Below are 27,485 nucleotides of genomic sequence, written 5' to 3'. Positions count from 1 at the left end.
ACCCCTTTACCTCAACCCTGGGTTCCAGAAGACAGGGCACCACCCCGCGGGCTCCTCCGCTGTCTCCAGGGAAGCGGCGCTCTGCCAAGATATCCGGCGTCTTGGGCCCTTCTCCCAGTCCGGCAGCTGCCATCTTGCACACGAGGCCTACTACCTCCATGATGTCCGAGGGCACTCAAGGTGATGCATACCAAATCGGTAAGAGCCAAAATGGTTTCCCTTTTTTTGATAATGATGGCAGAAGTGGCTGGTTAGGAGGAGGTTTATTCAGAGGGCACCTCAGATAATAAATCTGCAGGGGAATGCACAGGAGCACATTTGTGACTTCAGTCAGCAAACATCTGTGCTATTTGGTTAAAAAAATCATGCTGGACTCCTAGACTCTAGGAGCAGAGGACGCAAACATTCCAGGCTGCAGATGTTGGCCAAATCAGTAGGCACCACCAGAAGCATAGGTGGAGTGTGAGCTGGGGACACCTGAACAGTGAGACTGTCCCCTTCTTTTTTAGAATCAGACATTTTGTAACCACAAAGCAGACAGGCAATGTAGCTCAAGGTATGATGTAAGGCCTCAGGCACACTCACATCCAACCAGCAGTAGCAGGTTTTGGGTCAATGGGCCAGAGGAGACAAAGTAACTATAGGTGTGCAGCAGGGAAAGAGTAAGGATTGGAGCTCCATGTGGCTTCTGCAAGCAGGAGCAGCAGCAAAATGCTTTCTTGATGCTGAAAAGTGGGAAAGAAAACACGTAGTGTGCTTTGCGCCTGAAGCTCCACCCAGTGAATGGCACCAGAGATGTATCCCTCAGCGTTTACCCCGTTTTGTGGAAAAACCAACAGAAAGAAAGAAATTAATGCCTCACTGACTAAAATAAACAAGCCTGCCTTGATGTGCCTCTTCGTCTGTGCAATTTTAAATTGTAAGGGATTCAACAGCCTAATTCCTCTTGGATTATTGGATACACATGCACTTGCTGTGTTACCCATGTGGGCACTTCTATTCAATGCAAGAACCAGAGTTCATGCTTTGTTAAAGACAATTGTTATAATATTGCAGTTATACAGGTGCGTCTCAAAAAATTTGAATATCATCAAAAAGTTAATTTATTTCAGAAATTCAATTAAAAAAGCGAAAGATTCATTACACACAGTGATATATTTCAAACATTTTTTCATTTTAATTTTGAGGATAATGGCTTACAGCTAGTAAAAACCCAAAATTCAGTATCTCAGAAAATTAGAATCTTACATAAGACCAATAAAAAAAGGATTTTTAATACAGAAATGTGACAGGCTTTCCTATCTCCTGCTTAAAGAGGAACTTTAAAGCCTTTTAATAAAATTTACAAAAAAGGCACCTTTAGAAATGATTAGTAATGGCAATGTGAAAACAGATTATTCAGTAATTGTATGTTTTTCCCTTTAGGCTAGGTTCACACTATGAATCGCATTCCTGTGCAATTGACATGCAATTCTGTGTGGTGCGATATGAGCCCATTAATTCTGAATGAGCTAAAATTGCACTGCATCGCACCAAATTAGTGCATGCAATACCTCTGGAAATGCACTGGAACCGGATCGCATGGTACTTTTGTCACTTAAGTGGCCATGGCCTTATAACAGAAGGGGGATGCAGGCGACACAAAGCTTACTGACATGGCCAGCTAGAAGCAGTTCTGTGCCACTGTAAGCCTTACATTGCTGCCAGCAAAAAGGTTAAGGGCTAATTATTGTGTAGTCCAAGATGAAATCTAGGAGGGCTCTTTGAGATAACACCAAAAGGGTGGATAGGAGACAGGACAGCGCCACATTTCTGACAAGATCAACAGTTCTTTTTTTGCATTTTTAAATCAAATATGACTTTCAATTTTATATTAAACAGACCATGAGGGAGCAAATAAAAGTCCATTGTTAGAGTTTAGCAACACAAAAAAAAAAAACCGGGTATGATGGCGCTCCCGGACAAAATGACATAAAAAGAAAAAAAGAACTTGGATGCTGCTCGGGATCTGGATGATAAGCTTGTTTATTAAAATCAATAAAATAAGCTCCTGGTCAGGGGAAAACCAATGGTGTGCCAAGGATGTAGTACTAAGCATGTAGACATGGTACCAGAGGAGATAACTCAAAGAGCAAGGAGGACCCAGAGGCAGGAAAACAACGCCTTACCACCTGTAAGGTCTGGACGGTGTGTCACCTGTTGATGGACTGACAGCCTCGATCGAATCGGGAACCTTCGCTGCGGGTGAGTCTCCGGATGGGGCGATGCCTGGGGTGAGAAGAGGTTGATGGGAGGGTAGAATACTCAAACCCCGACCTACAGCTCCGGTGGCGGTGCGCGCCCGAGGTGGCAGCGGCCGCTGCTAGTCAGTCCCTGCTGACGCGGCGCCGGGAGATGACGTCACCAGGTGCCTAGCGCCGACGTGCGCACCAGGGGCTGAAGATCTGAAGAAGGGCTTGGCCCGAAACATGTCATTTCCCTCCAATTGTGGCATTCCCCAATAGCTCCACCAGGTGATCCTTTGGTTGTGTAAGAGCCGGGCCGTTGGTGAGCTACCTCCACACTTCCGGCTACATCGTTGGTTCAGCCCCTGGTGCGCACGTCGGCGCTAGGCACCTGGTGACGTCATCTCCCGCAGCGAAGGTTCCCGATTCGATCGAGGCTGTCAGTCCATCAACAGGTGACACACCGTCCAGACCTTACAGGTGGTAAGGCGTTGTTTTCCTACCTCTGGGTCCTCCTTGCTCTTTGAGTTATCTCCTCTGGTACCATGTCTACATGCTTAGTACTACATCCTTGGCACACCATTGGTTTTCCCCTGACCAGGAGCTTATTTTATTGATTTTAATAAACAAGCTTATCATCCAGATCCCGAGCAGCATCCAAGTTCTTTTTTTCTTTTTATGTCATTTTGTCCGGGAGCGCCATCATACCCGTTTTTTTTTTTTTTGTGTTGCTATTCTCTCCACCCAGTTGGGATCTGGGTTAGGGTAGGCAGCAGCCCGGACTTGGACGTGATATTTAAGGTGGACCCCCTTGGGACATTGTCCGACCCCATTATCCCAGCCCCGCCGTCTGACCACCGCAACCACAGCGCCAGGACTTTTTGTTTATACTCGTTAGAGTTTAAATACCCTTTAGCTGTGTCTTTGTGAAACATCTCTTTCTGTTCCTAGAATGGCCCCCTGATGACACCATCAGCCTGGGTTCACAAATATGAGATGCAAGAACCAGCGCGATTCTAATGAGGATTCCTGCATCGCATCTCCCCAGCAGGCAGTTCACACTGCCCTTTGCGGACCGCTGCGGGTGTCAATACAAAAGTTAAGGACACCCCCATTGTGGTTCGCAGATTGCAGTGCGAACTGTGAATTCGGACAGGAGTCGGATCACATGGGTGTGAACAGGGAAAAAAAAAGGTTCCTGTACCTTTTTTGTGTGAATCCAATACAAGTTCAGCAAAACAACTGTATGGCTGAATTTGCATTTGCACAGACATCGCATTTGATCTGCACAGCAATTCAGTAATCAAAAGCAGGAGTGGGCAGAGGGTGCCTATAAAAAAAAAAAAAATCCTAATGGGCTCCAGTGAGGCTAGAATAACATAGTGTGCCTGGGCTGCCGCTAATCAGGAATTTATGTTAAAGGATTTTATATATATATATATATATATATATATATATATATATATATATATATATATATATATATATATATATATATTTATTTTTTGGGTATATTTAAATCACATTCAACTGTGATACTGAATCTATTTTAGAAAACCATATATTAGATATTAAACATAGGGTCACTTTAACTACTTAAAGACTAGGCCTATTTCTGACATTTGTTGCTTACAAAAAAAGAAGAAAATTACTTAGAACCCCCAAACATTTTATATATTTTTTTCAGAGACCACAGAGAATAAAATGGCGGTAGTTGCAATATTTTATGTCACACTGTACTTGCATAGCGATCTTGGAAACGCAATATTTTTGGGAAAAAAACTGAATTTTTGTAAAATCTTACCTGTATAATTCCTTTCTCTGAGTCCTCCGACAGTCGCCGCCTCTTCATATTCGTCACTAATGGGGTTATTGACCTTTGCTCCGTAGGAGTAGCTAGGCAACAGAATATATAAATATCAAAGCTTTTAGCATATCCCACCCCCAGGGGGTGGTCCCCTCAGTCCATACCTCCCTGCTTCCTGCATTTCCAACTCAGTTTCAGTAGCAAAGCAGTAGAGTACATAAACAAACCCCAAAAGAGGGGCGGGGGCGGCGACTGTCGGAGGACTCAGAGAAAGGAATTTTACAGGTAAGATTTTACAAAAATTCCGTTTTCTCTTACGTCCTCCGACAGTCGCCGCCTCTTCATATTCGTCACTAATGGGGACGTCCCATAGCAGTGTAGACATGAGGGGTGGGAAAAAAGCAGCCGCGCCTAAAGCAACGCAGAACCCACATCAGAGAAAGGAACCTTACCAAAGTAAGAGAACCAACTGGGCAACAGGAAAAACGTGCTCAACAGGAGCAACAACCCAGGAAAACAAGTAACCTAGGGATAAAGACATCCCAACAGCCAAGGACCCAAAACAAGGGACCCTAAGGCACCGCCGCACTAAGAACTTTGCGGCCAAAGGAAGCATCCGCTGATGCCTGAACATCCACCTTGTAGAATTTGGAGAAGGTGTGAACGGACGACCAAGTCGCCGCCTTACACACCTGGGCCACAGAAGCCTGATGACGATAGGCCCAAGAAGTACTCAGAGACCTGGTAGAGTGCGCCTTCACAGGGAAAGGAGGAACCTTCCCCTTCAAAGCATAGGCTTGCACAATGGTCTGTCTGATCCATTTGGCGATGGTCGTAGCCGACGCTGCCATGCCCTTCCGAGGACCCTCTGGAAGGACAAATAGAGAATCCGACTTGCGAAAAGATTTTGTCGATGACAAGTAAACCCTGATCGCCCAAACAACATCCAAGGAATGCAAAGCCACCTCCTTTGGATGCTTAGGGTTCGCACAAAGCGAAGACAAGACAATGTCCTCATTGAGGTGAAATTCCGAGATCCTTTTCGGAAGAAAAAATGGATTTTTGTAAGATCTTACCGTAAAATCCTTCACTCTTAAGCTCATTGACAGACGTAGTCTTCTTGATTCTCAAGAGCTGGGTTATGTTGTCTCCGCAGGAGTAGGACTAGGCAGAAAGACAAAACGTTCTGGCTCCACCTTAAGGGCAGTCCCTGAGGGTATATCCTCCCTCTCTCTGCTACAGGGAATCAGTTCTGTTCTAAAGCAGTAACAGAGAATTTAACCCAACCCAACTCAATGATAGAGGGGCGGGTACTACGTCTGTCAATGAGTTTAAGAGAAAAGGATTTTACGGTAAGATCTTACAAAAATCCATTTTTCTCTATCGCTCATTGACAGACGTAGTCTTCTTGATTCTCAAGAGCTGGGACATCCAGAAGCAGTGCCACAAATGAGGGGTGGGATTGACAAAATCAAATCCAATCTAGAAGGCCCAACCGGTGCCAAACTAGAAGTTTTAAAGGCTCATTATAAACAAAGAATGAGACTCAAATAAAAATTCCAACGGAAAAAACCCTCGAGGTAGACCACTGGTCTCCTCAAATGGCGGCCTGCAAAACCTTGCGGCCAAACGAGGCATCAGACGATGCCATTACATCAACTTTATAATGTTTTGTAAAGGTATGCACCGACGACCAGGTAGCCGCCTTGCACACCTGGACCACTGACGCCTGATGGCGAAAGGCCCATGACGCACTAAGTGCCCGAGTGGAGTGCGCCTTAACAGGGAACGGGGGCTCCCGACCCTTAATAGAATAAGCCTGTACTACTGTCTGTCTGATCCATCTGGAAATGGTCGCGGCAGATGCAGGCAACCCCTTTTTGGGTCCATCTGGGATCACAAAAAGTGAATCCGTCTTGCGAAACGAGTCTGTCGTTTTCAAGTATACCCTGATCGCCCGGACCACATCCAAGGAGTGTAAAGCAAACTCCCGAGGATGACTGGGCTTAGGACACAGGGAAGGTAACACAATTTCTTCATTCAGATGAAATTCTGAAACCACTTTTGGTAGGAAGGATGGATTCGGACGAAGAACCACCTTATCTCTATGAACCACCAGATATGGTGAACGACAAGATAATGCGGCCAGTTCTGACACCCTGCGTGCAGAAGTAATAGCCACCAAGAAGGCCACCTTCTGGGACAACGTAGGTAGAGGAATCTCCCTAATATCTTCAAAGGGAGGTTTCTGAAGAACCGACAACACTAAATTAAGATCCCAGGGGGGTAACGGCGCGTGCACTGGTGGAGCCAGATGTCGCACCCCCTGGATGAAATTCCGCACCAAGGAATGAGTAGCCAAAGGCTTCTGAAAGAAGATAGCTAATGCTGAGACCTGACCCTTGATAGTACTCAAGACCAGTTTCTGCTCAACCCCTTGTTGCAGAAAAGCTAATATTCGACTAATCGAATAAGACCGAGGACAGAACCCCAAAGGTTCACACCATGCAATGTAGGACTTCCATGTGCGATGATAAATCTTTCTGGAAGTCGCTTTCCTTGCTTCAACTAGAGTAGGAATAACTGAAGCTGACAATCCCTTGTCCTTCAGCACCTGGGTCTCAATAGGCAGGCCGTTAAAGCCAGCGATCGTAAAGCAGGATGGAAGATCGGTCCCTGAGACAGTAGGTCCTCCCTGAGAGGAAGTCTCCACGGGACGTCCGCCACCAGTCTGACCACGTCGGCGTACCAAGCTCGACGAGGCCAGTCCGGAGCTACCAGAATTACTGGAATTCCTTCCTCCTCTATCCTGCGAAGAAGTCTTGGCAGTAACGCGAGAGGAGGGAAGGCATACATTAGCTGGTATTGCCCCCACGGGGCGATCAGTGCGTCTGCGGTTTCTGCTAGAGGATCGCGGGAGCGAGCCACGAATCTCTGAACTTTCCTGTTGAATCGTGATGCCAACAGATCCACATCCGGGGTGCCCCACCGTTGGCACAACTGGTGAAAAACGTCTGGATGGAGGGACCATTCCCCCTGATCCAGAGTCTGACGGCTGAGATAATCTGCCTGCCAATTCTCCACCCCCGGAATGAACACCGCAGAGATTGCTGGAACAAATCGTTCCGCCCAGCGAAGAATGCAAGCCACTTCTTTGGCCGCTCGGACACTCTTGGTGCCCCCCTGGTGATTGACATAAGCCACGGCCGTGGCATTGTCCGACTGGATCCGAACCGGGCTGCCCTGGAGCTGCTTGGTCCAGTGAATCAGACAAAGTCTGATCGCTCTCAGTTCCAATACATTTATCGGTAACCTGGATTCTTCCGGGGACCAAAGTCCCTGGACAGATAACTGACCGAGAATTCCTCCCCATCCGGATAGACTGGCATCCGTGGTCACTATCGTCCAATATATTGGGAGAAATGACTTTCCCTGGCTGAGCATCGGAGACCGAAGCCACCAGACCAGAGACTCTCTGGTCTGTTTGCTCAATCGGATCTGATTGTCCAGGGATTCCGGATTCCGATTCCATCTGAGAAGAATCTCTTGCTGAAGAATTCGGGTATGGGACTGGGCAAATGGGACTGCTTCGAACAAAGCCACCATCAACCCCAGAACCCTCATGCAAGTCCGAAGGGAAGACCAGCTGTTGGACAGTAACAACTGGACTGCTGATTGAATCTTTCGGAGTTTCCCTACCGGAAGAAAAACTCTTGTCCTGACTGTGTCTAGAATTAGACCCAGATATTCGAGCCTCTGGGTGGGAACCAGAAATGACTTTTGCTGGTTCACCAGCCACCCGAATTCCTGTAAAGAAATCATAGTAATTTCTATGTTTTGTAGCAAGGTCTGAGGAGACTCTGCATGAAGCAGAAGATCGTCTAGGTAACCAAGGATCGATATGCCTCTTTGGCGCAGAAGTGCCAACATTGGGGCCAACACCTTTGTGAAGACCCACGGAGCCGTGGCGAGACCGAAAGGTAACGCCACAAACTGATAGTGGTTCTCTTCTACGGAAAAGCGTAGAAACCGCTGATGTCCTGCGAAAATGGGAATGTGAAGATATGCGTCCTTGATGTCTATGGACGCTAGGACATCCCCTGGATGCAGGAAGGCTGCTACTGTGCGAATGGACTCCATTCTGAATCTTCTTATGTTGACAAAAGAATTGAGTGCCCTTAAGTCCAGAATTGGACGCACTTTGCCCTCTTTCCTGGGTATTGTAAATAGGTTTGAATAAAACCCTTGAAACCGTTCTGTCCAAGGAACGTGGACTACCACTCCTTGTTGTAGTAAATCTGTGACTGCTCTCCGCAGATCTTCTAAACGATCCGGGGATAGTCGGATATTGGAAGGGAAGAATCGCGCCGGTGGGAGAGATCGAAACTCGATCTTGTACCCTGACCTTATGACTTCGCAAACCCATTTGTCCGGGATTCTGGAAAGCCATGGATCCGGGAACCGGCGAAGACGTCCCCCCACCCCAGTTATGGGTGGGGGCGCACCTTCAGGCTTTGGACGGTTTATCTTCAGGTCTGGAGGGGGCGGGCTTTTGCTTGCCCGACCAACGACCCCTGACGCCTCCTGCAGGAGCTTTGGAGGACTTAATTTTTTCACCCGCGGGACGAAAAAACCTCTTGTGAGCAGAAAAAGAAGGCCCTCGTCTTTGACGAGTTCCTTTACCTTTAAAATTTTGCGGTAAAAAGGTGCTCTTTCCACCCGTGAGATCCTTAATGATCTCATCTAAGTTGGCTCCAAATAGACGCTCTCCTAAAAAGGGGATATTAGCCAATGCTTTTTTGGAACCTTGGTCGGCTAACCAACCTTTTAGCCACAGTGTACACCTGAGAACCACTGCTGAGACTGATGCTCGCGCCAATAATGGAGTGGCGTCTAACGCCACATCACACACAAACTGTAACCCCTGTATCATTTGTTCCAACAAATCTGATACCGCCTGAGGGACCTCTTCTAAGTCCTGGCGTAACCACTTGGTCCATTCAGTTACAGCCTGCAAAACCAGACCAATAGCTATTATAGGTCTGAAAGCTGATCCAATCAAGGAAAACATGGTGCGAGACATAGCTTCTATCTTGCGATCCACTGGATCTTTAAAAGACGGAGCGTCTTCTAGAGGAATAACCGTGGCTTTATTCAATCTAGCAATTGGTGAATCCACCACAGGTGGTTCTGTCCATTTCTTAATGAGGGTTTCCTCAAACGGATAACGCCTGTTAATGCGTTTAGAAATAGTAAAAGTGCGTTTTGGCAGACGCCATTCTTCTTCGATTGGATTGCCAAAACATTTGGGCAATGGAAAAACCTTCGCCACTTTGATGCGTTTTTTAGTCCCAAAAGGGATTTCAGTTTCAGCTATTTCCGATGGAATACCCTGTAACCTTAAGGTTTCTTGAACAGATACAATGAGTGCGTTTACCAACGCTTCCTCTCGGGCTATGGCTGATGCCGAAACATCCTCCTCGCTGTCTGAAGAGACAGGACCCGAGACACCAATCCCAGATGAAGTACCTGCAACTGCAGAAATAGGCTCAGAGTCTGAATCCGAGGTTTCAGATAATAAGGGGTTAGGCAGGGGTCGCTTTCTTGCGCCCTGTCCCTGACAAGCCACTTCCACCCGGGACACAAAAGTTTCCATAATAGCTGACAATGATTCAATTGTCAGTGGGGTGCTGGAGGATCCTGCAGACCCCTCGAGGGGATCCGGAGGAGATACATGAGTGGCAGGGTCCATGTTAATTCAGGACACCTTTGCCAGCAAAAACAAAAAAACTTTTTCTTTTCTTTTTTTTTTTTTGTGTGTCTCCCCCTAGCGCAATAGCGCCCCTCAGAGTACCTGCTTCTCGATCCCACAGAGAGAGAGAGGGACCCCCAAGGCTCACCAACCGATGCAGTGAAGTTTCCAACCAACTGCAGTCAGCGTCTGTCTTTTACAGACTGGAAGGAGCTGTTGCTTTTTCCCGGGTAGAAGGACGTGGCTCCGCCCCCTGTGTACGCCTTCCGGCGTTCCCAGCTCTCCACGAGGTAGCTGGGCTCACGAAACATGGCCGCCCCCATAGAAGAGACATAAGACTCCAAAAACATGGCGGCCGGCGTGACCTGAGGACATACATGCACTTGGTCTACGGCAAAATGGCGGCGGACCGCCGAAATCGTTTTCCCAGCACATCCACCTGCATCTCTGCTAAGAGGCGATATATGGATCTACAGGAGATACACTACAAATAAGGTAGGATTATACCTCCTATGTCTGCTGTAATGTTACAGTCTGCTGGGTAGAGTGTTAGCTCTCAAACCAAGTCCACTTCCCACAAACACATGCTGTATTACAAGGGGGACTTATAAGTATCAGATATATACTGACCATATATGGAGGGGCCCATAATTCATACTGCCTCATAACGAGGAAAGAAAAAAAGGGAACGTTTACTCACCATACCGAACCGACAGGCACCCTCTCTTCACAATACCCTCTCCACCGGGGTGGGGGTTTGTGGACCACTCCGGACGCCTCGACTCTCTGGTTCCTGGCGTCCAATCGAGACTTTTAACTCGCAAGGTCAGTCCCTCCACTGGGACTCCGTCGCGGCCGACCCAGCGCGGAGCTCTGGTCTGCACGCGCTCGTAGGCAGAAACCGGGGTGACCACTGGATCTCAACATCCAGCCCGTCGCCCGGCCCCGCATACTTACTTGAATGTGTCGCGGCCGACCAAGCGCAATGCCATGGTCTGCGCGCGCTCGTAGGCCGGCTGGGGTGACCACAAGTGTCGCCCAGTCTGGCATTTTTGCTTGAAGATCTCACAGGAAAAACACTGGAGAAAAACTACCTAAAAAATGTCTTTTTCTAAAGAAAAAAGTCTTGCCAGGACCAAAAGATCCCAGCAAGGAACTTAGGTCCTTACTCCTGACTAGACAGAAAAAAACTGATTCCCTGTAGCAGAGAGAGGGAGGATATACCCTCAGGGACTGCCCCTAAGGTGGAGCCAGAAGGTTTTGTCTTTCTGCCTAGTCCTACTCCTGCGGAGACAACATAACCCAGCTCTTGAGAATCAAGAAGACTACGTCTGTCAATGAGCGATAGAGAAAGAAGGGTTAGGTCGTAAGACCACCTTATCCAAGTGAATCACCAAGTAGGGAGAGCTGCAGGACAAGGCCGCCAGCTCCGATACCCTGCGAGCCGAAGTGATCGCCACCAAAAAGGCAACCTTCTTGGACAACAAAGACAACAAGATCTCCCTGATCTTTTCAAAGGGAGCATGCTGTAACACGGACAGAACAAGGTTCAAATCCCATGGAGGTAAAGGATCCCTCCGAGGAGGGGCCAAGTGTCGCACCCCTTGAACAAAGGTGCTAACCAAGGAATTAGACGCCACAGGGCGTTGAAAGAGAACGGCCAGCGCAGAAATCTGACCCTTAATCGTGGCCAACGCCAAACGCTGGTCCACGCCCGTTTGAAGGAAAGCCAACACTCTCGATACCGAGTATGAGCGAGGGGAATACCCCCTGGACTCACACCAGGCAAAATACGCCTTCCAAGTACGGTAGTAAATCTTCCCCGAAGAGGCCTTCCTGGCCTTAATCAAAGTGGGAATGACCTCAGGGGAGAGACCCCTATCCTTCAGGACCTGACTTTCAACAGCCAGGCCGTTAAAGCCAGCGACTGTAAAGCAGGATGGAATATTGGTCCTTGAGACAGGAGGTCCTCTCGAAGAGGCAGATGCCACGGAGCGTCGACCGACAGATTTACAAGGTCTGCGTACCAAGACCGGCGAGGCCAGTCCGGCGCCACCAGAATCACCGTGTGCGGTTCCGAGGCTAACCTGCGAAGGAACCTGGACAACAGTTGAATCGGGGGAAAGGCATACATCAGACGATACTGACGCCAGGGCGTCACTACCGCGTCTGAGGCGTCTGCCCGAGGATCGCGCGTCCTTGCTACGAACCTTTCCACCTTGTTGTTTAGACGAGACGCGAACAGGTCCACATCTGGGGACCCCCACTTCGCGCACAGCATCTGAAAGACATCCAGGTGAAGGGACCATTCTCCCTGGTCCAGGGTCTGGAGACTCAAGTAATCCACCTGCCAGTTCTCCACCCCCGGAATGTGAACTGCCGTTATCGCCGGGACGTGCGTCTCGGCCCAAGACAGAATGTCGGCTACTTCCCGAGCCACCCGGGCACTCCTGGTGCCCCCTTGGTGGTTGATGTAGGCCACCGCTGTGGCATTGTGCGTCTGCACCCGAACCGGACGGCCCTGAAGCCTGTCCGTCCAACGCAGAAGGCAGAGATTTATCGCTCGCAATTCCAGAATGTTGATCGGAAGAGAGGATTCCTCCTCCGACCAAGTTCCCTGGGCGGACAGAACGCCCAGAACACCACCCCAGCCCAACAGGCTGGCATCCGTGGTGATCACCGTCCACGAGAAAAGGCGAAAAGACTTGCCCCCGACACCGCCGGGGATCGGAGCCACCACAGAAGATCCCTTCTGGTACGATGACTCAACAAGATCTGTAGATCCAGAGATTGCGATCGCCCGTCCCACTCGGCCAGAATCTCCGCCTGGAGACCCCGCGTGTGAAACTGGGCAAAAGGGATCGCCTCGAAGGCCGAGACCATCAATCCCAGACACCTCATACACGTCCGGAGGGACGAGTACTGGTTGTCCCTGAGGGACTGAACTGCGTCCTGAAGCGTCCGGAGCTTGTCTTCCGGCAGGAAGACCTTCGCTTGAGCAGAGTCCAGGATCATCCCCAGGTAGGGAAGACGAGTCGACGGACACAGCGTTGACTTTGGAAAATTTATCGTCCAACCGAATTCCTGCAGAGCCTGCATCGTGGTGGACAGGTCGGTCACCAGGCCCTGACTGGTCGCAGACCGAATCAGGATATCGTCCAGATACCCGGACAGAAATGCCCTGGGCTCTCAATAAAGCCAGAACCGGCGCAAGCACCTTTGTGAAGACCCGTGGAGCCGAAGCGAGACCAAAGGGTAACGCCACGAATTGGTAATGATCCTCCGCAATGGCGAATCGAAGGTACCTCTGGTGACCCTCGAAAATGGGGATGTGAAGGTACGCATCCTTCAAATCGATGGAGGCCATGAATTCCCCCTGAACTAGGGCAGCCACCACCGAGCGCAGGGATTCCATGCGGAACTTGCGAACCCGCACAAAGTGGTTCAGAGCTCTCAAGTCCAGAATCGGACGTACCTTGCCCTCCTTTCTGGGCACGGTGAACAGATTGGAATAGAACCCCCAAAATCTGTCCCGATGAGGCACCGGAAACCACCACTCCCTGGGCCCGCAGGTCCTGCACCGCCAGGTGCAGATCCTGCAAGCGCTCCGGAGTCAGCTGAAGGTTTGAGGGGAAAAATCTGCCCGCCGGCCGAGAGAGAAACTCGATCTTGTATCCAGATCGAACGATTTCCTGAACCCACCTGTCCCGAATGCGGTCCAGTCAGGGTTGAAGAAAACCGAGCAAACGTCCCCCACCCCAGAACCGGGTGAGGGCGTCCCTTCAGGCCACATTGTTATGGGCAGCAGACCCGGACTGGCCGGACTTCTGCTTACCTGTCCACGGCTTCTTCTGGGAGCCGTGGCCCTTGAAGGGCTTGCCCTTATAGTGCGACCGAAAGGCCCGAAAGGACCCCTGAGAGGGCCTAAACGAGGTATTCTTCTTACCACGAACAAACTTATTCTTGTGGGTTTGGGGCAAGAGAGTGCTCTTACCCCCAGAAATTCCCTTTATCAGAGTATCCAAAGATTCGCCAAAAAGGCGGGATCCCGCGTAGGGCAAATTAGCCAAAGTCTTGCGAGAAGATTGGTCAACAGACCAACATTTCAGCCATATCAGGCGACGGTTCAATACCGCCACACTTGAAAGACGCGCAGCCAAAGGGACCAAGTCCAAGTCCGCATCACACAAATACATGACACCCTGGTGAATTTGATCCACCATAGCCAAAGTTGTCGGCGGGGCAGAGTCAGCCACCAGGGTGCGCCTGAGCACCTGCGTCCAATCCGCAATAGCCTGGGCTGCCATAATCGAAGCAAAAATAGGCTTCAGCATAGAACCAGCAACCGTATAAGCATGACGGGCCAGAGACTCCAATCTCCTGTCCGTCGGGTCCCGGAACACCGGGGTATCCTCAGCGGGGATCGCAGTGGATTTATTCAAAATCGCCACTGCATGATCCACCTGAGGCGGCACACACCAACGCTCATCAGTGGTGGGTGTAAATGGATAACGCAGCTTGAACCTACTCGGCACAGCAAAAGGCTTCTTTAAATTGCGCCATTGCTCATCAACCGCGCGCTGAAATTCCGTAGAGCAAGGAAAAACCTGCGATGTCCTGCGTTTCCTTTGCGTCCCATAAGAGGACATCAAAGCAAGAGGACATGGTTCATCCTGCAAATGCAGCGTTTGCTTGATAGAAGCAACCAACTCATCCATGAGTGCAAGCTCTTCAGACGAGCCAGGGGGAGAATTATCAACCCCTTCCACCTCAGCCTCCCCCTCAGACCCCACAAGGTCTAGAGATGAGTGAGACCCTGAGAAGGGCACTCCAGCCATAGCAGCCCCATCGCCCTCTGAATCAGAGGAAATAGACACTCTGGGCCGTTTAGTGGATCGATCAGCCACCAGCATCTGCACCTGAGCAGCCAAGTTTGCCACAATAGTAGCCAGATCAGCCCCCTCGGGGGAAGCAGCAGCCCCTTGGCCCCCCACCAAGGTGGGAGGAAACTTGCAATCCTAAGAATCCATGCCCCAGTAATATTAGGAAAAAAGGAGCACTGCCCCTTTAAGATCGCGGCGAGCGTAGCCCACCGCACCCACTGAATACACCGACCCCCACAGGGATAAGAACACTGGGTAAGGAATACAGGAAAATGGAAAGGCAAAAACCTGGAGAGAGCACACAGGCTGCTGCACCGATCGCTGTCCCAGAGCAAAAGGAAGTGATGCAATGACTGACCGCCCCTGTAAAGCCTATGTAAGGCTACACAAACATGGTCGCTCGGCTGAGGATTCCTTAGGCAAATAGAAAATGGCGCCGACATGTGGCCTGATCGATCGCCGCCAAAATGGCGGTGTTTGGCGCCAAAGCGCCGCGCCTTACCACACAGTACCGGCCCCCATAATTCTGCCGCAAAAAAATGGCGGGTCGCCGCAGCGATCGCTGCACAGCATGCCTAAACCCAGACTGCTTCATGCATTCACCCAGCAGAGCGGGAGAGCCCCCCCCCCCTGCAGCCCACACACAGGCAGCAATTCCACACAGGAATCTGACAGGGAGCTCAACAGCCACACAGACATGCAGGGTCACACAGTCCCAGACTGACACCCAACAGACAGGTCCCCACATAGAGTTATACTTACCAGTCCGGATGGCGTGGGGAGCCTGCTTCAGTGACCAAACCGCTGCACTGAGGACAGGGAGTGTCGCAGCCATGACGCAGTGGAACTGCGGTGCGAAACCGCAATGGCGTCCAGTGAGGTAGCCACCTCACAGATAGCATCCCTGCAGCGAACAGGGATGGGTCGTTCAATGTGCCAGGGAAACCTGCGCTGAACGCTCGATGGCAGGCTGGGAAGCCCCTGGCCCTGAGCCCTGGGATCCAGGGTGGCCAGTCCGAGACCCAGCTCCGCACGATCATCTTCATCAGAAGAAGCTAACTAATGCTGAAAATTAACAGCTAAGTAAAAGAAAGAGAAAAAGACTCAAAATAAAATCAAAAAGAGAATAGAGGCTGAGACAGAGTCCCAGCACAGGAACAGCCAGCCTACTCCTAAGCTAGGCATTAGAAACTGAGTTGGGAATGCAGGAAGCAGGGAGGTATTGACTGAGGGGACCACCCCCTAGGGGTGGGATATGCTAAAAGCTTTGATATTAATAAATTTTGTTGCCTAGCTACTCCTGCGGAGCAAAGGTCAATAACCCCATTATTGATGAATTAGTGATGAATAGAGTGAAGTGGCGGCGACTGTCGGAGGACGTAAGAGAAAAGAGAGTATTTAGACACTCTCAGAAGAGAAGAGGGCTATGATATATGAGGGAGGGGTGGTACAGGGGAATTGACTAGACACATTTTTCTAGCACGTTCAAAGTGCAATTAATAAAATATAATTTAATGAAAAGAAAAACACTCCAAGTAAGCATGTAAAATACTTAATTTTAACTTCAATCTTTTTAAGTAGGTGACAGGGTCTCTTTAATGCTAATTAAAGACTACAGGGCATGTCTCCCAACAATATTAAAAATCCTGCCTGTTTACAATTAAATTTCCACTTGTATTTAGTTACTAAAATGCTACATAATGAGACAGTAGTCAAACAATGGAAGTTTATCAGATATGGGTCCTAACCTCCCTGGCGGTATGATGTATGTGTGTGTATATATATATATATATATATATATATATATATATATATATTGTAAGGGATTAGCTCGGTGGTAGGCGTGGATGACCCCTTTGGGGGTGCGTTTTCACAGAGAGATAGCCGATTAGAGGTTGAAAACAAGACTGATTTATTCATGCAATTTACTTAACACAATTGCAAGCATCAAAACAGCCAAAATAAAATAAAAGACAAAATAAATCCTTGCCTCTGTGGGCGGCTACCTTCTCACGCTGGAACCTACCTAAGAAGTCTTTCCAACCTACTGTTGGGCCGACACTGCTGATCCTACAGCAGACACTCAAATGTCCATTTGTTTGCTTTTCACACAGCACAAACATTGTCCATTGAACATGTCCCTTTGTTTTCTTTCACACAGCACATGTTCATTTATAACAGGATCCTTTACTCTTCACACTCTTCACATGGAACACTTTGTCTTCTCACCTTTGAGACGTCTTCACTCGTGGTTACCCTCCTTAGCTTCACATCGCTGTAGGGGGTCTTCTCCCATGCTCACCAGCTTGTCGGGAGGCACACATCCGACTGTCCCCCTCTCCCAGCCCACACGGCGACAGGCGGCAGCAGTCCTTCTCCCATGCCCACACGGCGTCGGGAGGTACACGTATGTCTGTCCTCCTCTCCCAGCCTACACGGCGACAGGAGGCAGCACTCAATAGATTTTCTCTGGACAAATTATAGAGGCCTTGATCTCCTCATTCTGAACAGCTGAATGGTTTTCAACTTCCTGCTGGCTCTTTTTGCAGCCAACACCCTATAGTATCAGTGAACTTTTCAAAGCAGGTGGGAATGTGTCTCCTCTCAGTGACTACATTCCCAGATTTACCTGACTTCCTGTCACATACCCCCCCCCTCTTGTTTCAACCCTAGGGTTGGGACAAATATTTCCAGGCACGCATGTGTCAGGCACTGCTGACTCACTGATAAGCCTCCTATTATCCTCAAGCTTCCGGATGAAACTGTTTCTGTCATCTTCACTGACAGATTTCTCATAAATGCCACACAGTTTGTCTCTCATCTCATATACACATTCTTCAACTGCATTTTTGGCATAATTTTGCTCCTTCTCGTTTCTGTCATCTTCATTGACAGCTTTCTCATAAATGTCAGACAGCTTGTCCCTCATAACCGTCTGTCCAATCCACCATGGAGGACCGTGATCCATAGGCAACTCAATTGGGCTAGTCTTAAGGTCTTCAACATTCTTAAGACGCCTCTCTCTGCAATCCATAAATGTTTTCCACAAAACTTTGAGAACCTTTGCTTCACTAAGCTTTGTTCCAAGTAGGGACTCTTGACATCCCTCTGTGACTTGAGTTGCCTCTCCATACAGCTGTACACAATCATTGACTTTTTGTTGTAAAAGGGAATGATCTTCCTTCTTGAGCTTTGCTTGCTCTAAGATGCTGTGCAGAGGATTTTCCAATTGAGACAACAGGCTGTCACACATTTCTTCAAAGTGACCCCTGTTCCTTTTCCCAGAGATATCAATATCATTCAAACATTTCATATTCATAGGCAGATCTGAAGCATTTGCACTCATCAACTTCTTAAACTTTTCGCCCTCCTGAGCGAGTCGCAGTAAAGGCCTACTATTTGATTTGATATTCAGTTTATATTTCTTGCCAAACTCTTCACAGAAGTAGCCAACCAGAACATCATCAACTTTCCTTCCACCAACATAGGGGTTAAAGGCAACAACACAGTTGAACCCAGCGATCTGGGTGGTATCCATTATAGACCTCCTCTCTGCATCAGTGAAGAAGCATGGAACTGCAACACATTCTTTTACAGGTTTCTTCAATGCACTTTCTGCTGAACTATTTGACCGCTCAAGGTCACCTAGTTCCTTTTCTCTATCTGAATTCCACATGGAATGTATCTCAAGATCACGATCAAACTTCTGCCACCCGTCTTTCACCAGTTCCATTTTGGAAACACTCCCTGAAAGGCACTTATTCATTTGCTTCACGTTTTCACCAACAGCCTTAGTTTTCTCCACTAGGTGGCGTTTGCTTTTTTCTCCCAGATTTATATCACTTGCTTTAGTTTTCTCCGCTTTAGTTTTCTCCACTAGGTTTTCAGCCTGAACTGAGAAATCATCACATTTCTTACACAACTCTTTTGTTTGCTGAAGCTCTAATGATACATTTTCCAATGCTTGAAGTTTTTGAAGGAACGGTTTATTCCAAAGGGGTGATTCAAGCCACGTGTCATCACATTTCTGAGGCTCACTCAGGACAGACCCCAAAACACTGATCCTTTTAAAAACTGCATCAGGCACACTATCCCCTCTTTGGGACAGATCCTCTGTTGCCTGGAATTCCTCTTCCAGTTCCTGCAACGGAATATTCATCTCTTCTACTTGCTGTTCTAAGGCTCGCTTAGACTTTTCTAGCTCCTGAACGCTTTTCACAACATCATCCTTGGAGCTGACCAATTCTTCCATTTCTGTACGCAGCTGTTTGTTAACACTTTCTAGTTCAGCCTTACACTCTAGAGCTTCCTCCAAAGAGCGAGCCAAGAACAGGGCTTTGCTCTCGTTATCACGCACCTCCGTTTCTGCACGTGCGCGTTCTTCTGCATATTTTGCAGACACAGTCTTCTCTTCACCAAGCATCTGATCAAACTTCTTTTTCACATCTTCAACACACTGTAATGAACCAACGCTTTCTTCCATGCGTTTTTTCATATCCGCTATCTGAGCTTGCAATGTTGCGACTTGCTCTGATAGGTTTTTCTTTGCTTCCGCCTCCTCTTTTAATTGTTCCAGGAAGCCATTTTTCTCATCTTCCATTTGTTTGAGCTTTGTGCTAAAACTCAGCCTTTGACACCTCTCTTCCTGTAAGAGTTCCTGCGTGTCTTGCAGCTGCGATTCCAAGATAGAAAAATCTTCCGCAATTTCTCTAGATTTTCTGTCTGCTTGAGAAAGCTGATTTGTAACATTGTCCAACTCAACCTGCAGTCGGTTTGCCTTCTCTGACAGCTTAGCACACAATCGGTCACCTTCTGACACCTTGACTTGCGATTCCAGAAGCTGTGCCTCTACTTTTTCCCTCTTATGTTCACAATCTCCTTTTCCCTGCATAAGAGCCTTCACCTCATTGGCTAGTTTCTGGGAATGAGACTGTAATTCTGCCACACAGGCTTCTTTCTCCTTTAACTGCTGCTGGAAACGTTGGGCTTCACCTTTCCAACTTTCACAGTCTGCACGTAATTCATCTACCACATTGCTCAAAGTGGTGAGCTCATACACAGTACTCAGTAATTTAGCCTCTCTTTCACTTTTCTCGTTGTCGCTGAGAGACAATGTCGCTTTCAGAGCAACATTCTGTTCCTGCGACTCCTGCAGGTCTATTTTTGTAACTTCCAAACACTGAAGACTTTTTTCCAGCTGATTACGCAACTCCAACATTTCACACATACTTTGCTTCTGCAAAGTCTGAATTTCAATTTCCTTTTCCATGAGGATGGTATCTTTCTCCTTTATAGTGTCTTGACATTTTTGCAACTCGACCAAAAGAAGAGCAGTGGATTCTTCCCACTGTAACACATGAGACTTGAGTAGTTCATTCATTTCCTGCAAGTTTCTATGCTCCATTTTAAGCAATTCCAAGGCTTGTTCCTTTTCTTCCATTTTCCGTTGCAAGGCATCCAACTCAGCCCTGCACACATACTCTGTTTCCTCCAAACCGATGGCCTCCATTGGCTGCTGGCGTCTCTGTTTCCAGCCTGCCATGCTCTCTTGATGAGCCTTTTGTTGAGCTGCAAAGCTCCGTTGTTTCAGCATCTCCCCCATTTTTGGGTTTACTTTTCATCTGAGCACACTGCGTCTCCATAGCAGTTTCATCAGTGTTGCTAGGGACAACAACCTTCCTCTTTAGTAGACTCTCTTTAGGCATGGATGGGGCTGGTTCAGACGGTAACATCCCCTCCATCCATAGAATCCGGTCTCTCATTTCATCTATCTTTGCATTTTTCAGGCGTTTGGATCGCCCCATCTTCAATAACTCCACAAATTTTTCACAGTCCAGCAAAAAATTTTCAGACCACTGTCTCTTTAACACATGTAGTTTTTCTCTCTCTTGCAAGATCTCTTTTCCTGCACACACAGTTTGTGCAGTCACTTGCACCAGACACAACAAAGTTCATCAAATAATTTTGAGACCGCTGTCTCTTTAAAACACTTTTTTTTTTTTTTCTGTCAGGATCTTCTCTCCTGCACACATAGATTGTGCAATCTCATGCACCAGATAAAGTTCATCAAACATTTGCACTTCCTTGCAGGGATCTCTGCTTATGCCCACTGCATACCTCCACCATATGTAAGGGATTAGCTCGGTGGTAGGCGTGGATGACCCCTTTGGGGGTGCGTTTTCACAGAGAGATAGCCGATTAGAGGTTGAAAACAAGACTGATTTATTCATGCAATTTACTTAACACAATTGCAAGCATCAAAACAGCCAAAATAAAATAAAAGACAAAATAAATCCTTGCCTCTGTGGGCGGCTACCTTCTCACGCTGGAACCTACCTAAGAAGTCTTTCCAACCTACTGTTGGGCCGACACTGCTGATCCTACAGCAGACACTCAAATGTCCATTTGTTTGCTTTTCACACAGCACAAACATTGTCCATTGAACATGTCCCTTTGTTTTCTTTCACACAGCACATGTTCATTTATAACAGGATCCTTTACTCTTCACACTCTTCACATGGAACACTTTGTCTTCTCACCTTTGAGACGTCTTCACTCGTGGTTACCCTCCTTAGCTTCACATCGCTGTAGGGGGTCTTCTCCCATGCTCACCAGCTTGTCGGGAGGCACACATCCGACTGTCCCCCTCTCCCAGCCCACACGGCGACAGGCGGCAGCAGTCCTTCTCCCATGCCCACACGGCGTCGGGAGGTACACGTATGTCTGTCCTCCTCTCCCAGCCTACACGGCGACAGGAGGCAGCACTCAATAGATTTTCTCTGGACAAATTATAGAGGCCTTGATCTCCTCATTCTGAACAGCTGAATGGTTTTCAACTTCCTGCTGGCTCTTTTTGCAGCCAACACCCTATAGTATCAGTGAACTTTTCAAAGCAGGTGGGAATGTGTCTCCTCTCAGTGACTACATTCCCAGATTTACCTGACTTCCTGTCACAATATATATATATATATATATAAAGTACAGTAAAACTGCAGTAAAGGGCACTGGGGGGCAAACAAACGTCAATTTATTTTATTTTGTAAAGTAATCCAATAGGATTACAATATATCAGTGTGTTTTACTTTTCAAATTTGCCGGCGGTTCCACCCCCCTGCGAGCGTCACGTCGCAGGAGACGGAAGCCGGGCTCACAGCATCGGGCAGAAGATCCGGCCGCCGTATGCTGCAGGGACACATCGCGGGATCCCGGGGACAAGGCAAGTACCCTCTACCAGGATCCAGCGATGCTCCCTGGCGGTACCCCGAGTGTGGCTCGGGGTTACCGCTAATTGTACTAAAATTTAACCCCGAGCCACACTCGGGAATACCGCGAAGGAGGTTAAAGTAGAACTAAAGTCAAAACTTTTCAGTGGAAAGGGATTAGAATACGTGTCAGTTTTTATTGCTGTCTGTGCCCTCATTAGGGAGATTCCCCCTCTCTAGTTGTCTGATTTACCATTATCATTGAAAGTGAAAGTAAAAGAAAATCCAAAATTTTGGGTTGTCCCCAAAAAAGTAATAGGGGAAATCTTCCAATAGGGACACTAGTTCTGGTGACCTGGGGGGTCCCCAAGGGATTCCCTTAATTTGCAGTGATTTGCAGGGATTCCCCCTTACTTCCTGTTTGGCTATGGGACAGGAAGTGAAGGGAAATCTCTGCAACGGGACACAGATTGCGAAAAAAAAATCTTACAGGGGTTATAATCCTTCCTTACTCTATGCAAAATGAAAAATAAAAAGTTGTGCCTATAGTTCTACCTTAAAGTGATTGTAAAGTCTTGTTTAAAAAAAATAAAATAAAATAACATGTTAAACTTTCCTACCCTGTGCAGTTGGTTTTGCACAGGGAAGCCTGAATCCTCCTCTTCTTAGGTCCCTCTTCTCTGCTCCTGGCCCTTCCCTCCTGATGAGTGCCCCCACAGCAAGCAGCTTGCTATGGGGGAATTCAAGCTGAGCTGCAGCTCTGTGTGTCCATTCAGACATGAAGCTGCTGTTCGGCCCCGCCCCCTCTCTTTCCTGATTGACAGCTACGTGAGCCAATGGCGCCGCTGCTGTGTCTCAGCCAATCAGGAGGGAGAGTTACAGACGGCCAAGGGACTAGCGGACATCGCTGCACAGAGATGGGTCTCAGGTAAGTATTAGAGGGTGCTGGAGAGGCTGCTACACATGGAAGATTTTTTTATCTGAATGCATGTATGGCCATCTTTACATGATAACATAAGGTTTGAGGGATGGTTAAAAGGGGTTTGTTACCTCAAAACATATATTTTCTCCTTCTTTGTCACAGTCCAGCCACAAGACTACATAGTCACAGCCACGTCCTTCAACCTGGGAAACAGCAGACACACAAATTACCACACTAGAAATTACCATTACCTCTTATATAGACTGTCTGTGGAACAGGCAAAAATAAATGGTCTTTAAAATTGACGCCAGAAAGCCATTCTATCACTTTACACATTAAGATGGTCAATATCAGACTACTCAGCTGCCAGTTGGTAAAATGTAAATAACAGCAACCTCGAGCAGTCTCATGAAACAAAGATCGATTACTTTTATTAATAAAACAGCAGCCACCATAAATTTGTGTTAGGCAAAACATGACGTTTTGTTTTATTCCACTACAATACATTGTAGACAGGTTATCCTAGTATATCAGGAGTGTTAAAACCAAGTTTTCTTCAAGGATTTATAAGAGGATCTAAAGCTTATGGTTCGGAGGAGTTTTAAAATTACCGGTTAGGGACTAAAGCTAACCATTTACTAGAATATGTTTTTTTTTTAAAAAAAAAAAAAGAAAAAAAAATCACACAGGTTCCTCCAGCTAAACAGCGTGAATGGACCAATCCCCTGCTAACGCTACTTTATTCTGTCAGTCAGAGCCATTAGTTGTCAGAAAACAATGGCTACTACCAAACAGTGACTGCACCCAATTGGCTTCTGCCACAGTAGAGCCAAGAATTATCTGCCTGACTTATTTGATTTCAGATTGTAGGATGTCAGGCAGTAGGGTGCCAACAAGGCCAACCACTGCTCATATTTCAGCCAGTTCATCAGCAACCGGTTGAAATGCAATCAATGTATGGCCAGCTTAAGGCTTGGATTTTAGAGGAGAATTGTTAGAATCATGATTAAAAGGGAAAAGTTAAGCTTTCAGGGTTAATTTAAGCAATGTAAGGGGGGAGGTTAGGAGCTAAGGAATAGTTTTTAGGGCTCAGATGTGAGGAGGCTGGATGTTAGGAATTAGAATATCTGTCAGGTTTTTACTACTGTCTGTACCCCAGTTAGGGAAATTCAGCCTCTTTATTTGTCCTGTTCAGTGTTAGAGGAGCTACACACAAAAAAGGGGAAGATCCACTTGAAGGCCTCCTCTCAGGCTCCTCATTAGCAAAATTGCACATTTTTTTTTGGGGGGGGGGGGTACATATGCAATCCCCTGAGTGGGAGACTCGGCCCCACCCCCTGCTCAGCAAAGTATTTGATTGACAGCAACAGGATCCGCTGTCATCAATCTGCCCAGGGAGGAGGGAGACAGCGGCAAGAGCCACTGCTCTCATGCACATCGCTAGATCAGATCGGGCTCAGGTAAGAATAAGGAGGGCTGAGGGGGGATTCTACAGCACAGAAGGTTTTAACACCTTAATGCATAGAATGCATTAAAGGTGAAAAACCCTTAAGGCTTTAAAACCACTTTAATAACAAAAAAGAAAGAGAAAGGAAATCCCAAATTCTGGGCTGTAAACAGAATATTAGAGGGGAAATCTTAGATTGGAGACACTAGTTCTTGTGACAACCAGGGATTCCATCACTTTGGATGGAATTCCTCTTATTTCCAGTTTTGGTGATTGGACAGGAAGTTAAGGAGAATCTTCCCAATAGCACAAAGAAGAAAATTAAACTCAGGCACTTAGTACTGCACTGTAGGATGTTCAAAGGGTTCCCCTTCTTCTTCCATAGCAGGTGGTCAGATGCTGAATTCAATACAATAAACAGAATCCAAAAATATGTAGTACATAAAAAAGTTATGCTTAAACTAGTCTAAAAAAGAAACACAAGTGTGAGGACCAGGCCTTTTCTGACACTTTTTGTTTACATGTAAAATCAGCTTTTGCTTGAAAATATTTGTGCAGCGGTATTTCGAACACAAATTTTTGAGGAAAAATACACTAAGGAATTTAATGCACACAATATAATACCCAATTTTTGGTAAAATATAAAAGATGGCGTTATGCCAAGTAAATAGATATCGAACATAAAAAAACATCCGGAGGGACGAAGATCCAAGAGGAGAGTGACAATTGTGAGGGTATTAAGGTTGTCGAGTTATGTTGATTCCCTACTATCATTAGCAATACTAGAATAGTGCCATGAGCAATGTGGATGTGCAAAGGATAAAGCCTCGTACACACTACTAGTTTTGTTTAGTTCAAACCAGCGGGCTTAACAAAAAGAAAAACCCTGACAGCTCAGGTAAGAGCCGCTGTGCTAACAATCCGCTGTTAGTAAGTACAGTGATCTTCCCTGCTGTTCTATTGCATTCTGACAATACTCCCCAACACTCCGATCAGTGCTCTCAGCCATTGGTAAAGGCTCGTACACACTTGACGAAAATCGGACAAAATATCCTTAGATTTTTCTCTCTCTTGCTCAGCGGTCATAACCGTTTTTAGTTGACAGTGCATAATGTTCACAAAATTTCTCGTCCGATTTTTTTTTGGGACATTTGTTTCTAGACTTCCGGGTCGTCAGCAACTTCAGATCATACGTGGTCTTTCGTATCCGATTTTTCGTGGACGTACAGCATACACATTAAATGAAAATTGGTCATCTGGGGACGGACGATAAAAAATTTTGGTGTTTGTCCCTCTGTTTTTTTTTCGTTGAAAATGTCGGCATCGGCTGCTGAAAGTTGTGTACACACTTGCCGAAAATCATACGATTTTACATCAGACGGGAATTTTCGGCAGATTTTCTACTAGTGTGTACCCCACTTTAGGACCGCTGATCAGAAGCTGGTCAGCAGACCTTTCGGTCATGCCCCTGTTGGACCAGCTGCAGTACACTCAGCTAACATTCGACCCCTGTGTACGGGGCTGGACACTGATGCATAGTATAAGCTACATTCTGATTTTCAGTCCAATACTCATCCAATGGCTTGGCATACTGGAACAGTATACTTCAATGGGAATGCAGTGTTAAGAGCAGCCTAAATGGAACAGGACACATTTTGTGGCATACCACAAGCAAAGTCAATTGGTTAAGTACAGTCTTTTGGGCATAGTGATTGATAATTGAAACCTGTGGGCATAATGCCACAGAAAATAGCTAGAGTTGCAATAGCTGTTCTAATGAAGAGATTTGAAGACTGATAAATATTATTCCAGCAAAACACTGGAAAGTAAGTAAGCATCTGTTTCTAACCTGCAAGAACTTCACCATGCTGAGCTTGGGGTTGGCCTCTTTCTTCTCTGTGGGTGCTTTACTAAACAGCTCTGCTGGGTCTACTTTATCCCAGTTGTTATATTTCCCTGAAAGATAAAATAAAATAAATAAAATGTTTGAATGGTTTTATACATTCATTGCCTCTTATTTAATTTCCAAGAATGCAAAAGCTAAGCAGTTGGCTGACAAGCTAATCACATTTGGACTTAAAGTAGAAGTCCACCTAAACACTAAAATCTCAAAATTTACAAGCATCCACGATCTAAAGCTCACCTATCTAGCCCTGTAAAGAAGAAATCGTAATACATACCTTTTTTGAAGCTGCTCCAGTCTCCAGCAGCCGAAGCTCTGCAGAGGAGACAGCAGACAATGGCTGGGAAACAAATGGGAAGTGACGTAAACCATATTAGTTACTATGGGGCTTCCGTTGTCGGCTGCCTCCTCTACAACCGCTTCCACACTAAAGCCGTCGCTGACCACTCAGCGTGGGACCGGACCAGAGCGGCTTCAAGAAAGGTATGTATACCGATTTCTTCTTTACAGGGTTAGATAGTTTAGTCCTAGATTGTGGATGCCTGTAGACTTAGAGACTTTAGTGTTAGGGTGGACTTCTACTTGGTTGCAAAGGCTTTTTACCTTAATGTACTACCACTCCCTCGTCACTGGCTTTGACTGACCGCAGAGGGAGTCAACGAGAGCAGAAAGTGAGGGGAGAGAAGAGCTGCAGACGTGCACGCCACTGGATCGCATGTAGGGCTCATATAATTAATAAGGAGCTCCAAGCTCTCCCCCCCCAAAATATTCAAAGTCGGCAGCTACAGATACTGGACGCCTGTCCAGGCATCCAGAGGTGTCCTCACTCGAGCTGATTCTTCAATTGGCTTTCGGGTGCTGGTGCCACCATCCTGACTTGCGCGGCTTTACAGCCAGTTTCCTATTGCACATGCGTGAAGTGCACTGTGAATGGGCCGCAGTCTTCTGGGACCTGTGAAGTGTCGGGGTAGAAAAGCGGAGCTTCCCCTTTTGGTAGGAGCTCCACTTTAAAAGGGGGGAGGGGATACTGATGCCTAAATATTTTTTACCTTAATGCAATAAATGCTTTACGGTAAAAAAAAAAAAATAAAAAAAAAAAATTTAGCCTTTAGAACAAACACTTTAGGGTAAAAAAAAAAACCTTCCAAGATTAGCTCCCCTAAATGCTTGCCTGAGCCTAATCTTGATCCAGTGATGTGCCAGAGAGCACCATCAATGCGCTCTCTCCTCGCTCACACAGAAGCAGCAATGGGAGCCATTGGCTCCTGCTGCTGTCAATCAAATTCAGAGCAAGCCCACACATCTGCCCCCATAGCAAGCACTATCTATGGGGCAGACACTGAA

General features: G+C 47.1%; 1 protein-coding gene across 2 annotated transcripts in view; it reads right to left on the bottom strand.

The window, feature by feature from the left end:
• The window catches only part of TOP3B (DNA topoisomerase III beta), a 187,905-nt gene that overhangs the window by 121,269 nt on the left and 39,151 nt on the right, over positions 1 to 27,485 (bottom strand). For both annotated transcript variants that reach the window (XM_082247853.1, XM_082247854.1), the window contains 2 exons: positions 26,088 to 26,194; positions 22,920 to 22,994 (listed from right to left, as the gene is read on the bottom strand). In XM_082247853.1, the coding sequence (XP_082103979.1) occupies positions 22,920 to 22,994; positions 26,088 to 26,194 (182 nt within the window). The remainder of the gene's footprint in view (positions 1 to 22,919; positions 22,995 to 26,087; positions 26,195 to 27,485) is intronic.

Source organism: Pelophylax lessonae (assembly GCF_965119305.1).
Source record: "Pelophylax lessonae genome assembly, chromosome: 1".
In the NCBI taxonomy this organism is placed as follows: domain Eukaryota; kingdom Metazoa; phylum Chordata; class Amphibia; order Anura; family Ranidae; genus Pelophylax; species Pelophylax lessonae.
This window is presented reverse-complemented; position numbering and strand designations above follow the sequence as displayed.